General features: G+C 42.4%; 1 protein-coding gene and 1 pseudogene across 1 annotated transcript; both read right to left on the reverse strand.

The window, feature by feature from the left end:
* Positions 1-2,149: 2,149 nt before the first annotated feature.
* On the reverse strand, positions 2,150-6,788 carry LOC116883471 (cytochrome b-c1 complex subunit Rieske, mitochondrial). The gene is made up of 2 exons (XM_032884623.1): positions 6,476-6,788; positions 2,150-3,209 (listed from the first exon to the last, which is right to left on the reverse strand). Exons 1-2 carry the CDS (start codon positions 6,687-6,689, stop codon positions 2,599-2,601), a joined length of 825 nt encoding a protein of 274 aa, XP_032740514.1. The 5' UTR covers positions 6,690-6,788; the 3' UTR covers positions 2,150-2,598.
* A 6,338-nt stretch (positions 6,789-13,126) lies between these two features.
* On the reverse strand, positions 13,127-13,685 carry LOC116883221 (annotated as a pseudogene).
* Positions 13,686-14,700: the final 1,015 nt, after the last annotated feature.

Consider the following 14,700-nt stretch of genomic DNA (forward strand, 5'->3'; position numbering starts at 1 on the left):
CCCCTCACCCACTTTGACAATCTATGGCAGGACAGCTTGGAGTCTGAGCCAGAACTTTAAGTTGATTCCCAAAGCCAAGTCATCCCCGCAACTGTGTGCCACAGGCCCAGTGCTGCTCCTAGGAGAGCATGGAGACAGACTCAGAGCCCCAGGTAGAATCATCCAAAGTCAGACCCTTTTGCTTACCTGTTCAACTACTGACCACCATGTTGTTCTGGTGCCACCTGAAGCCTGAACACCAAACCCCAGGATGGCCCCAACACTGAAAACCAAGCATCATTTGGCTGACCCACAACCTGACAAAGATCCAAGCACACACCCACAAGGTGAGATATGGTCTCTACACCAAGAAGCACCATAATGACCTACCTCAGGATGCCTAGATCCTGTCACAAACGTGCAAACAACATGGAAGCTGGAGCCAACTGGAGCAGCTCAGTCCACGGCGACAAGTGTGTGCACAGGACAGCAGAGCAGAAAGCAGAGGGCAGCGATTACCATGACTGAGGCTCGACGTTACGTTTCATCAGCCAGGGCCCACCTTCAGGTAGGTTACAGCTACCCAATTCAGACCAAGGATTCAAACACATGAGCCTCTGAGCGCATTTTATACGCACGGCATCATGTTTGCCGTTGAAATGGTACATGCCATGCTGCTCTGTAAGTACTCTTTTTTTTTTCTCACAAGGGACTGCAATTCTTAGAAAACGAAGTAAAACACATCCTTCCACCCTGCATTAGACAGCGTTCTATAGAATCTAATCAGTAGAGAGAATATATGTTACAAAAAGAATTAACTTGGTTGGCTTACATGATACAGATAGTCCAACGATGGCTATATGAAAGCTGGAGGCAAAAATCCTATGCACCTCTTTTCCTCCTAGTGTCTCTAAATCAAAGTGGGGTCTCAGGTCCCCTAAGTCAAAGTGCTGTTCTTTTGGGTTTCTAATTATTTATATACAATCATTTATTCAAAACCAAGTCTATAAATATGTAGTAGATCCCCAAGGGCTACTAGATAGAAATCCAGGCTTACCACACAGCACTGATGGTTTCAGTCCTACAGTGCATCACTGTCCTGGGTTCTCAGCAGGTAATGGGCCCAGCTTCCGGACAGACTATACAGGTGTTGGAGTACCCCACTGAAGCAACTTGGAAACATTTAAATGGGCACGTGGAACATATATGAGAGCAAGACAACCCTTTCCTCTGATGTGATCAGAATTAATATGGACACCTTTGATGAGACCACTAATAATCTGTTTTGAAAACTGTCAAAACTAAGACTTCCAAGATGGATAAAGAACTTTCCAACATCAACAGACTATAGGCAGCGTGACTAACGCTTGTTTATTAACATGATTAGGCTAAATAATCGGTGTGTTTTGGGGGTGTTTAACACTTGTGACATAAAAGGATGATTCTACTTGTTTTTACTAAAATTCACTACAAATCTGTCAGCATGATTACTGCTTGCTAGGAGACTCACAAGCAAAACTGAAGGCTGGTTCAACAAACTGAAGACAGGACAGGCCTCTGTCATGGACAAACACAAGGGGTTTGGGGCACACCAAATGCAAAAAAAAAAAAAAAAAAAAAAAAAACTAGACAATAGAAAGCTTGGCTAAAGGCAGATCTGAGGACTTTCACAGCCAGCATTTACGATACTCTGAGATTTTTATGTTTTACCTGAAGACTCTCCCTTCCAATCGAATGCTTTATAGATTCCATGAGAGCAGATGGCTGTGCTGAGTTGTTTGTGGGAACTGCAGTCTCCTGAGCTGCTTCCTCTCCTTTACCACATGGAGAAAAGTCTCATGTGGTTTTGCACAGGGGACAGAATTCTTATCAAGAAAGACCCGTGAACACATCTCTATAAAATTGTTGTGACACTATACACAAAATATCGGGAATGTTCACCTTTTGAGTAGACTATTTTGAATTTGTGTTCTCCTTCCTTGTCTTGTCTAGGCTTTCGAGGCAGTCCTGTTAAGTTCTGGTTTGGGGAAAACTTAAGAACTAGAAGTGATGGCACATGCCTGTCGTCCTATACTTAGAAGCAGAGGACGATTTCAAGTTTGAGGCCAGTTTGGCTAGAGAGTAAAATCCAGGCTTTAAAAATGAAAATATTTCAATAAAATACTAATACTTCCATAGTTGTGAAAAGTTTAATATCAACGCAGAAAAATATTAGTTATCAAAAATGATTTCCCCATCCATTTTGAAGTAGAAAATGATGTCTCCACCTTTTCTCAAGTCCAAGATATGAAAAGAAATTTAGATAATGACAACTCCAATTATAGATTTCACAACTATGTTGTACAACAATCTGTAATGTTTTATTAGAATTCACTATCAAAGACATTGCACCTTTCCAGTCTGTGACTGAATTTAATGATGTTCAACAGTGGTTTTATTATGCTAATGCTTGATAATATTTAACAGTGAATTCAATTACTTCACATTAATGTTTGCCAATAATTATTAACAATTCTTAAATATTTTAAATCAACCAACCTAGAAGTACACAAGGCTTACTCTCAACTCTTCTGAGGGGACATGAAGACTGAAAGAAACCTAGGCCCTGAGTCCAAGTGTCTAACCCACAACAACTACATCATCACTGGTGAACTCATAGGTAGGTACTTCCAGGTTGAGAGGTGCAGGGCCCTTCCTGATCCTGCCAGAAGCATCATAGTGTGACCCATGGCAGGGGCAATAGTAGCCACCAAAATCTCCTGCGTTTGCAATGGGTACACAACCAAGATGAGTACAGACACCGATCAGAATAACCCATTCAGGCTTCTTTACACGCTCTAAATCATGCTGTGGGTCCCTTAACTGGGACACTTCAACTGCAGCTTCCTGGTCGATCTCCTTCTTGGTTCTATGGCGCACAAACAGAGGTTTGCCTCTCCATTTAAAAGCCATGTTCTTCCCCTCTGGAATATCAGACAACTTGATCTCGATCTTCGACATGGCCAGTACATCTGCAGAAGCACTCATGCTGGAAACAAACTGGGAGACTGCATTTTTTGCAGCGTATGCAACGCCCACAGTAGTAGTTGCAGTTACCAAGTAAGAGAAGCCTTTTCTAGCCTCACTGCTCTCTTTAGAAGATTTTGTGCTATCTAGAACTTCAGCACGGCGATAGTCAGAGAAGTCGGGCACCTTGATGTCTGTGTGGGAATAACGAACAGAAGCAGGAACTGCAAGACAAACAGGTTTAAAAAAAATGATTAAAAGTATGTCCTGAAGGGGGTACACATCAGCAAAGACTTTTGAGTTACAATGGCAAATAAGACAATAAACAGACATTTAAGTTAAAAAATAAATAAATAAATAAAAACAATTGCTTGGACAGACTATCCAACCACACAAATTACACTTAGTTCACCTAACAAGTTGCTGTGTGACCATCTTAAAGCAAAGGCCTAGCCTTGTATCTCTGCTAAGTGCTTTCTGCAAAAACTCCTAAAGTTCACAACATACTAATGACAAGACAATAAGCCTCCTGTGATTTGTTGGTATACTTTATAGAAAACTTAAGGGTTCTTAATTTTAGATTCCAGGACATAAATTGATATAACTTTATCTTCAAAGAAAGCCTCTAGTATCAAAGAATGACAGCTATCAGAACAGGCAGCAGCACTCAATAAAATCTGCAAAGTAATTATTAAGTTTAATAAGGACAAAAAGAGGTGACTTTCATATATCTCCCCCTTCAGTAGAGTAACCATGACTATATATACATAAAAACTTTCCTTTTCATACTGTAGACTCTTTGAGTAGGGCACTTTTCCTGGAGGTCATAAAATGGGTCAAATGTTTGTGAGAAATGTAAAAACATTTAACAATATTTACTGCTTACAGAAGTGGCATATCCTCTCTCTCCTGACATTTGTAAATAGCTGACAAAAAGAATGAACTTACTGGCATGATTCTTTAACTATGTTTAGAAAGTAAATTTCCTCACAAAATAATAAATATAATGATTATATATGAAAATATGTATCTTTGCAAAATGTATGTTTTAAGAACTACTACAACATTTACTTTTTTAGGGAAAAAAGGAAGGATGTTAAAATTTTTTATTAATCTACCTAATATCAATGTGATGGTGCAAACTGGCATTTGGAATCAAGTAGAATTACTTCCCCAGGACAATACCTGGAATTACACTAAAAAAATTTGTTGCCTACCTAAAACAGAAAGGAGCCAAGTTCACAGTCCATATTCAACAGGACCCGCAACCACCACCTCCTAACAACACAAGGTAACTAAAAACACTACACAGAATGACCCGTTCGCAAGAGCTTTGGTGACAAAAGAAATCCAGTTATCGACTGTTCTCTCTACAGCAAGCTACATATCACCATTACCAACCAAGGAACCTTTAGGAAATTGTTTCAAAAGTCATTTTCTATGTAATTTGCACAAGTTATATTAAGCAAGATGCTTAATTCCACCCGGATGCATGAGCAGTTATTGAAATATCACCTCAAAATAAAGGAAATCTAAGGCATGTAAACTTTTTGTAGTTGTAGAGCATCTGCATGAAATCTGCATGAAAGAGATGGCTACCACAATGCAGACTTTCTCCTCCACACACCTCCAATCTAATCCACCCATTTGTCACTACCTATCTTTCCATAGCCACCCACAGGGATTTTAATGTGCAATTAAGCTACAATGTAAAGTGTGCTTTCAGAAAAGGTTTTGGCTTTGTTTCTACACTGGTTTGGAAAAGGCTTTCATGAAGCAGGCACGCTACCAATTTTTATCAGAAGCCTTTCATTCAGCTGGTTGCTTTTCACCTCTGCAATTTTCTCCTCCCTCATTTCTCACCTACTGATCCCCCAACCCAAACAGACCTAGAGCAAGTTAGCTTATTACGTTTCTGTCCTGAAAAGTTTTTCCAAGACCCACTAGTGCTCCTTCACCAAATATCTTGGATCAAACGTATACAAAATCTGAAACTGGGAGACAAAAATTAAAGAGCTATTCTACCCCTTAAAATCAAGTCCAGAAGTCTCAACAATAGAATGGAAAGTGTCAACACGCTGTAATGACACAAAGATATCAGCGAAAGTAAAAATTTTTAATCTGACCTGGAACTAAGGTTAAAGGCTAAAAACAGATATGCAGCAAACCCAGTGGGGATCTGCAGGGAAAGCTAACCATGATGACTCTTGGAAGACAGTCAGGAAGATCTTAAGTCTGGGCACAGCCCAGGATACATAATGAGACCCTGCCTCAACGAGAGACAGAGACAGAATGAGAATGAATGCAGAGTTAAAAGCTGCCGGGGCTGGGGATTTAGCTCAGTGGTAGAGCGCTTACCTAGGAAGCGCAAGGCCCTGGGTTCGGTCCCCAGCTCCGAAAAAAAGAACAACAACAACAACAACAAAAAAAAGCTGCCCAAGAAGGAAATTTGATTAACATGTACAAAGGTCATAAACTCAACACCGAACAGTGCCAAGTAGGTAATACATTGAACAATCATAGTATCTGACTTTGTTTGGTATAGAGGAGAAAGCTGTTTGGATGCGAACTTCATTCTTTTAAAATGAATGGCAGTTCTAAACTCAATTGTCTGTGTGAACCTGAAATCAAGGTTCATTCTACTTGGAATACTCAACTATAGGAGCAGAAACCGAATAGCCCAGCGCAGCTTCCCATATTTCAGGAGACGCCAGAAAGCTTTCTAGACTTTTAAATCACAAGGGAATGTGAAGCGCAGACTTAGATAAACTAGGAAGAGACCATGCTGCATGGATTCCCACTGTGTGGGCCACTTCACCTCTGGTGGTCTATTTTCTGTAAAAAGAGTATCATTTACATCTGCCTTGTCTTCACAACTAAGGTTATGAAAGCAAGAGAGCCAGGTATCTGAAACCACTGCTAATCCCCTACAATGGAACTGACCTCAGGGCTGGTTTTGTGTTTATTGGGATGGGGCTGCTGGGGAGTCAGGATGCTGAAAAGCGGCGGTACCAGTACACTGACAACTTCCTACATGTTTTCTTGCAACTTCTATTTTGAACACTTAGCGTCTAAACTGTACCAGTGGTTTTACATAGAATTCTCTCATCTAAGACTCTCACGGCACCCCTACAATATTGTGATAGCAATGAGGAAACTTGCCCAAGGTCAAACTACTGTAACCAACATAATCTCCGTCACTTAGCCGAGATGGACGGAGGCCAATCTTAAAGTTAATCAAGGAAGTCAACTGCAGCCTGACGAGGGAACCCAGACTGACGTGCAGACTGGTTCCTGACGCCTGGGGGATGCGGCCCCTGGAGCATCCCAGCGGCATCCCGTCACCGTGAGCCCGCCTGCTCGAGGAGGCGCTCGGCCTGCCAAGGTCGCTGCGGGGCCAGTCCACCACATCCCAGCGCACCGCCCTCTGCCGCCGCCCCGGACCTGGAGCCGCAGGGAACGAGATCGGGGCACCCTGAAGCCGGCTCACCATTCAGGCCCACTGTGGCCACCAAAGGACGGGTCGCGGCCTGGCCACTCAGCGACTCACGGCACAGGAAGGGTCGCTTCACGTCCAGAACCGGTGGTTCCGAGGTGGCGGGCACCGCGCTTTGCAGCAGGGGCCGCAGCGCTCCCGCCACCCCGCGGGACGTGGCCGATAGGACGGGCGCGAACGGGCCCGAGCGGGCAGCGACCGACAACATGGCGACAGCTGCTCCAACTACCTAGTCGGTCACAGGGACGACCTTCCGTTCGAACGCAGGCCCGAAGAGGAGCGGGAGGCGCAGGACTTGTGACGTCAGCGCGACGCCGGAAAGAGAATTTCGTAAGGCTAAGCGAATCGGGAGGATTGCCGCGTTGGAGGCGTGGCTACGGGCGCAAATTGCGGGCGGGAGGGGAAAGGGAAGGATCTAACGCTGACGCTGGTGTCTGACTTGGTCGCCCTGCCCCAGGAAAACAGAAGTCAGTGGCAACTTCTTGTGGTCGTGATTGAGATCTTTCGTTTACGGCGAAAACTTAAATCAGGGACGACCTAGGCATGAGAAAAAGTTATTACAGAGTTAAAGAACAGGCTATTACTACTTCCTAACGCCTATCATCTAGAATAAATACCAGCCACTTTCTGTCTTTTGCTATGACAAATTTTATCATCTTAAAACAAAAATGCCAGAAACCTTTATACAAATTTTGACAATATCGGTGGCTTACAATTTTTCATCATACACCACGCTTTGGATTTGGTAGTTTCCTTCATTGTTCATTTGTAATTACGATCTTGAGGAAATAACACTAATGATATCAGCGTTTTACCAGTGAAGGACCTGGTCCTTAAACCCTTTGCTCGGGCATGGATTGCCAGCAAGCAGTGGAGTCCCCTGAGTTTTTTCTCTCAACCAGATGTTTTCCCAAGTGATATTTTAGGCAGTACAAAAGGGGGGAACTCTCAATCACTTTCACATAGTGAGGAAACTGCAACTGTGAGCCTTTTAACTTCTCTTTCAGTTCTGACTACACCAATAACAAAGCCTAGGTGCATGCTAATAAACATCGACACCCCCCCCCTTACATTTGAAACTCCACTTTTCGAAGGAGAATAGACCTTGATTTCAAGTTCACACAGACAACCGAGTTTAGAGATATCATTCACTTTAAAAGAAATATACAACTTTAATTTTAAAAACCCATACAACTTTCTCTATACCAAATACTTTGCTTATTCTTTTATGGTTTAAAAATCCAGTAAAAAATAAAAAAATTTTAAGCAGTGCACACTCTGGCATGATTGTGATATGATGTTTGTATAATATGTGGACTTTAGAATCTTGGCTGGTTTCCAAACTTTTGGAATTGTAAAACAATGTATTTGTATTGTTTTAAGACACTATGTTTGTTGTAGTAGCAATGTAAAACAGAGCACAAGAGATCTGTGTCCTCACACAGTGGAATGATTGCAAGGGGTCCTTAGCCAAGGAAGATATTTGCTGGCTAGTCTGGGTCCTTTCTTGTCATTGTCATTTCACTTGGTTATATCCTAACTCTCTGACTGAGGCTTCTGAGCATGGGCCTTTGGGTTGGCACAGTTCTACAAGGCTGGACCCACTGTTAAATGTAGCAGGATGCAAAGAGGCCTTAGTTCCAAGGATGTAAGCTGTAGTCTATGCATTCTGAAATCTGGGGAAATGGATGCTGATGGATGGGGAGGGCTGTAAGCTAAGGAAACTGCAATTGTTCCATAGCAATTTTCTCCCAGCTGAAACGGCCCATTCTGGAGGGAAGTTGGCTCCTTATGGTTCAGCAGGCTCTAACTTGAAATATTCCGTCCTGGATGAGGGGTTCTTTAAGACTTAGCAAGTAAACAACTCACAAGCCTCAGGAAATTCCTAAATCTACCAGTTCACAAGGCCACTCTTTCTCCAGTGTTATAAAAGCAGTAAAGACTAGAGAAGATAGGAGACTCTTTCTGACCAGCAGAGCTGTCTGAAACTCCAGGGAGCTCCAGGATTGCAGCTTCCTTAAATGAGCATTCAAGCTGCAGTGAGATTTTCAGTGAAACAGCTGCCTTTGAGTCATCCATGTCAAGCAAAGCTCACTGGGTTCACTGGGCAGGACATTAGTAGAACCTTTGATTTGCTTTATTGGTGGTGACCCACCTGCAGTGACTAGGCGTGTGTCTATGTTTCCATTAACAGATAGATGTTCTCTTGTTGACAACTCAGTGGATGGCATGTTAGGCCAGAGCACACCCTGAAGAACATTCCTCCTTAACCACTTTATCGTTTTCCCTAACCACTTTATTTGGTTTTTTTTCCAGTGAATAAATTTATCAAGCAATGTTTCTGTGAAATAATAAAAAAACAGCAAATATGAATTTTTTATATCTAGATGGGGAAATGAGCATATTTTAGAAAAAAAATTTTTCACTTAAAACTAAGCAAATAAAAGTTAAATCGAATAGTATTACTTTAAGTATAGTTTTTTAAGGTCCAAAAGATGAAAACAAAGCATTTACAGAACTCTGCATGTGGAGAGTAAAGACTTCTGAGTCATGGCAGTGAGGGAGGCAGGAGTTGGGGTGATGGACACTCACACCTACGCCAGGGATGCTGGGAAGATCTCCAGTCCCACCTTGATTTGTGTCTTCAGAGGTGTCAAGAGCTGGCAATGCTCATTGCTTCAGACAATGCCACACTAATGGAACTCTTCAATATGGGGAACGAATCTGTGAGATGCTTTATTTTCAAGATGCTAGATTTTCTTTTAGAGTTACATCCTGATTTTTCATCTCTAAAATACCTTGAAATAAACACTAACTCCCCAGATATTTGAATTTTAATGGTTAAATATTAACTTCATAACTTAGTTGTCAATATTATTGTCTCCGAGGCTACCAGTGTACAGCAATGTGCATAAGGGCCCACAGAAGTCTCCTTTGGAAATTATAGAGCAAGGCTCACCTTTTTGACAGAGAATTAATTTTTTAACATCAAACTATAGCAAACAGTCCCTCCTCACCTGCATTCTTCCTTCTCCTCTTGAAAATACTGATGCTTTAGGACCATGGTTAAAATTTTTTCCTTGAACGTCTCATTCCTTAAATTTTTTAAATAAACAATTTACTTCTTTCAAAAATATTTTGAAACCTACTTTAATATTCTTTTTTCCATTTTTTGATAAATGTTAAACTACACATGCACTCCATGTCATGGTTAATGTATGGACGGATGATTTTAACGGGTTGGGTGTGAACACATAAGATGTGAGGGGTTTGTTTTCAGTATATATCCACTTATTAGGAAGTAAAAGAAAAAATAAATACCATGAATCAATATGAAATAAAATGTAATAAATTAAAATCTATCAGTGTAAGTGTACAAATTTGATTTTCTGTATATTTAGTATTTTATTTTCTCCCAAAGACATATACTATCTAACAAAGACCCCAGTACTAGTCATAAGGGACCCACTTCTGAGTTCTTGGTCAGGAGGGTCCAAAAGATTTCTGAAACAATGCAAACTATTGCTGTTGCCCTTGGCAACCCTCCCAGAAGTCTAGGTAGGTCTCTATTGCTGAAGACATCAAATGTTTCAGACAAAGCACTCGGAAGAATCAACCAGGATGTAGCCCCGACAACTCCTCCCTAAGGACAGCCACACAGGCTGCCTAAATAATTCCACATTCCTACTAAGTTATGATACCTATGACCGCAACAGTGACCAGCACGGCATCTCTAAAGATGTAACGGTGGCACTTATATCTTGGCAGTTACCACCAACTGCCTAATTGGACTTAAGGCCTGTTAAACAAGAGGGAAATCATGTCTGATACTACGTACATAAATTTTATAGGAGAACATACTACTGCCAGTTTCCTAAATAGGTATGATAATTAACAGAGTTCTAACTCCTTATTCTTATGCCCAGATATGTACAGATAAGTGTAAGTACTCAGTCCTCATCAAAGAAGCTGTTTTATAAAAAAGAGGTGATGAAACACCATGATCAAAGCAACTTTGGGAGGAAGGTTTTATTTGGCTTACAATTGTGTATCACTGTTCATCACTGAAGGAAGTCAGGACAGCAACTCAACCAGGGGGAAAACCTGGAGGTAGGAACTGATGCAGAGAAGTCATGGAGGGGTGCTGCTTACTGGCTTGCTCTTCATAGCTTCCTTAGCCTGCTTTCCTATAGAATCTGGGACCACCAGCCCAGGGGTGGCCCCACCCACAATGGACTGAGCCCTCCCACATTAGTCGCTAATTAAGAAAATGTCCTACAGGCTTGCCTACAGCACAGTCTTATGGAAGCATTTTTCCAAGGGACACTTCCTCCTCTCCAGTGGCTTTAACTTATATCAAGTTGACATAAAACAAACCAATGCAGAGGCCATTACAGAATGCCACAACTAACAAAATTCAGAGAACAAATGTCTTTGGAATACCCACCCACAATTGTTACATCATTGAAACAACTCTTATAACTGGGACTTGGGAAACATTACAAAAAGTACAAAGATTGCAAGATCCAGAGGACCAGATATCTGCTGGAAAATTGTGTCTTCTAGATTCATTAAGTGGCCTGTGGCCATGAAACCTCAACGACATGGCTGAGCAGGATCTAAACAATGACAGCACCAGTTGATGTGCTAATGTGGTTGGAGGAAACCAAATGGAGCACCATGCCTGGATGAAGAGTTAAAGCCACTTAAAACCTATAGGGAGAAGAAGAATTAGGCTTTCCCAGAGATGAGCACCACAGAAAAGTTACTCTCAAATGGTCAGCCTCAAAAATACACAGAGAAGCAATGGTAAACGAATTCAGCATCTTGCATTTATATTTTTATTGGTATTTACATGTATTTGGGGGGTGGGGTAGGGTGGAGTGAGGGTAATGAAGAACAAAAGGCCACAAATTTGAAAGGGAGGAGAGAAATAAGGAAAATTATCTGGCTATATTTTGACTAGAAACAAAATGGACAATGGTATAAAAATGATATTCTGTTCAGATAGAAAGATTTAAAAACAGCCAAATTCAGGTCACTTTGAGCCTACACGAAATGGCACCTAGTTTCTTTACTCATTTCCCAGTTACAAGTGGGAATGCTGTGCCTTAAGAGAAACCCCTTCATCAGGTTAATATTGAGCACCTATTACAGGGTCACATCTAGGCTAAAGGCTGGATACTGGAGCTCATGGTCCACAGATTGTACCAAGCTTGGACATTCTGTCTATGGAGATGGAAGTTAGACAGGAAGAAGCGCTAGAGAAGAGGTCATCCTTCAGCTTATCTCCTTGCACAAGTTCAAAGGTGACTGAGGATACACGATCAAGGATGAGTGCATTAACTGCATTCTGTTACAGCCAGAGGTAAGTTGTGGAAGAAATAGTTTATTTTGTCTTCCATTATCAAAAGGATGGAGTCCATCACGGTGGAAAGGGCATGGAAAAAGGGACATGAGGCAGGTCGGGAAGTCAGAAGCACAAAGATCCCACTCCATTTCATCCACATACAGGAGGGAGATAGAGACAGATAAGTAGAGATGGAATTAGAGACAAAGAAAGACAGGAAAACAGAAATAGAGACAGAAAGAAAGAGATAGAGATATATAGAGGTGATAGAATCAAATGCAGAGAGATAGAAAAATACATATATAAGAAAGAGAATCAGAAACAGAAAAATAGATATAGAGACAGAAATATATATATGTATATGTATGTATATATATGAGAGAGAGAGAGAGAGAGAGAGAGAGAGAGAGAGAGAGAGAGAGAGAAATAGTCAGAGAAACAGAGATAGCAATAGAGATAGAACAACATGAAGTGGAAACAGGGCCAGGCTATAAAATCTCAAAGCCAGCTCTCACTGACCTCCTATAGGTGCCATACTTAGGGTTTTACTGCTGTGAATAGATACCATGACCAAGACAACTTTTATAAGGACAACATTTAATTGGGGTTCAGAGGTTCAGTCCACTATCATCAAGGCAGGAGCATGGAGGAGTCCAAGCAGGCATGGTACAGGAGGAGCTGAGAGTTCTTCATCTGAAGGCTGCTAGGAGAAGATTGGTTCCCACATGGTTAGGGAGAGAGTCTCATTGCCCACGGCCACAGATACACTTCCTCCAACAAGGCCACACCTACTCCAACAAAGCCACACTTCCTAATAGTGCCACTTCCTGGGCCAGGCATATTCAAACCACCACAAATTGTAATGAATTTTACCACTGCCTCACGTGCTCAGGGTCAGAACTGTACCCAAGTCATGGATGTGTCCACGGGAACATGGCTTCTCTTGTAGGGTTTTCTCTTGCTGTTTTCCTAAGAATCTGCTCCCATGTAATCAGCCTAGCCTTGTTTCTACCTCTTATGCCTTTCTTCTGATGACACAGATGGTTTGGTGTAGCTAGACTGTCCTGCAAGGGACAGGCGTGGCAAGGCTACTGACCCTAGATAGGAGCAGGCATTGTTGACGAGGTCATAGTATTGGAGCACGTATAAGTTCCACTGTAAGTTCAGAAGCTTTGGGTGGCTCACAGTGGGGTCCCAGGATTTACACTTGACACTTGTGGTTTGAGGACTGTAAGTGTAACTGCACAGCTTGATTCGACTGAGGAATGACACAACTTCTGCATTTGAACCACACGCTAAACGTCGGGAGGTAGTGGGTATACTGAGATGCTGCTCAGGTTATACAAATGCCAATGTGCTTCCTGATATCAGTGGTTGCCCAGTCACTAAGGTGTGCATTCCGTAGGTCCCAGTCCCCACCGTCAAAACTACCTTGCTCAGGAGCAACTGCTAGTTATGTGTTCAATTGAAGGCTGACAGTCACCAGAATTGACTCAGGCCACCCTGGGTCTTATTGATGTTGGCAATACTTCTCTTTTGAAAAGATCATCAATATTTGTGAGGACCAGAGTATATGCCCCCATGAACACACATTTGGAAGATTGTATAAATGACCAGCTGTGGGGTCACTTATGTGACATCCCAGCAGAATTGCCACTTGTCCAAGACCTCTAACATGATGACTTCATCAAAGACAGCTTCTACGACTTTTCTCATGGAGTTCGAGACTTGAAGAGTGCTGAGCAAACCCATCCTCCTGGCTGTCCTGTGCTGTTTCAAAGACAAGTCCAGGACCAGGGCATCATTGACATAGGCATCGCTCATGGTCAGTGTCACCAAAGCGTGATCTGTCATGGTGCAACGAGGTGGATCAGAGGAACCTGGAGGGGACCAAGGCCAGTGGGGATGGTGTGTCTCTTAACTATAAAGTATGAGCAGGATCAGACTTTAAAGAAGCACAGAGATTGTGTCTGTTAGCTAAGGCTTCTCTTTCAACGGACTTAGATGACTTTACTCCTCCAGCTTGTTGCTTGACCTTCATACTCACTATGGCTGACTGCACTCCCTGTGTGCAGCTCTCCTGGGCAGATGTCTTATGGCTCTGCTGTCTTCAACATCTCGGGGGTGTTGCTGCAATCCAGACTCCCTGTTACATCTTCACTCAGTGGCCTCCTAGGGCCTTCTTTCAGGAAGTCCATCTCTACCACATACTGCCTGGCTTCAAATGCTCTTTGAAACCTTAAAGGAAGAACCCATGACCCCTTTAGTCTTGTATCTTTCTTGCCCCCCAAGCCAGTACCAAGTAGCTGACATTGCCAAGTATTGCTGTCAGCTTGGGATGAAACCTGGGCCCAGTGGACCACAATTGCAGCACTTTCTGAATGCTGAAGCCGGTGAAAAACTTCCCTCGGGATTGTCTTTCTGGAGATAAACCCTTATACTCCCTCCTTTCACAAGCTCGAGGTAGTAACAACAAAGGTTCCCCGAATGGGGTGAGACAGAGAGAGGGGGGAGGAGAAGAAAAGAGGAAGAGAGGGACAGAGAGAAGACACAAACAAGACAGACTGCACAAGTCATGGGAAGAGAAGAAGTGGGGACAATCTCACAAATTCTGTCTGCTTGAGTAAGCATGCGGCATATAAACACTAGAAAGATGCATCTGAGGAAAATGTTTGGTCCTTTTTTGTCATTCCCTGGCCTCCCCAAGGACAGAACCTGGAATAACCCGGAAGAAACATGAATTCCATATATAATCTCTTCTAAGGAACCAGAAGTGAATATCTAACATGGCAGAGATCAATCTAAACTTTCTTCTCTCAGCTGAATCCCCAGATGGGACTCTTCACCCTAAACTGCTCTTGTCTGTGGC

Source organism: Rattus rattus, chromosome 14 (assembly GCF_011064425.1).
Source record: "Rattus rattus isolate New Zealand chromosome 14, Rrattus_CSIRO_v1, whole genome shotgun sequence".
In the NCBI taxonomy this organism is placed as follows: domain Eukaryota; kingdom Metazoa; phylum Chordata; class Mammalia; order Rodentia; family Muridae; genus Rattus; species Rattus rattus.

Coding starts and splice junctions, on each gene's coding strand:
- LOC116883471 (XM_032884623.1), bottom strand. CDS start 6,689: ATGTTGTCGGTCGCTGCCCGCTCGGGCCCGTTCGCGCCCGTCCTATCG. Junction 3,210..6,475: donor GGCCACAGTGGGCCTGAATG/GTGAGCCGGCTT, acceptor TTTGTCTTGCAG/TTCCTGCTTCTGTTCGTTAT.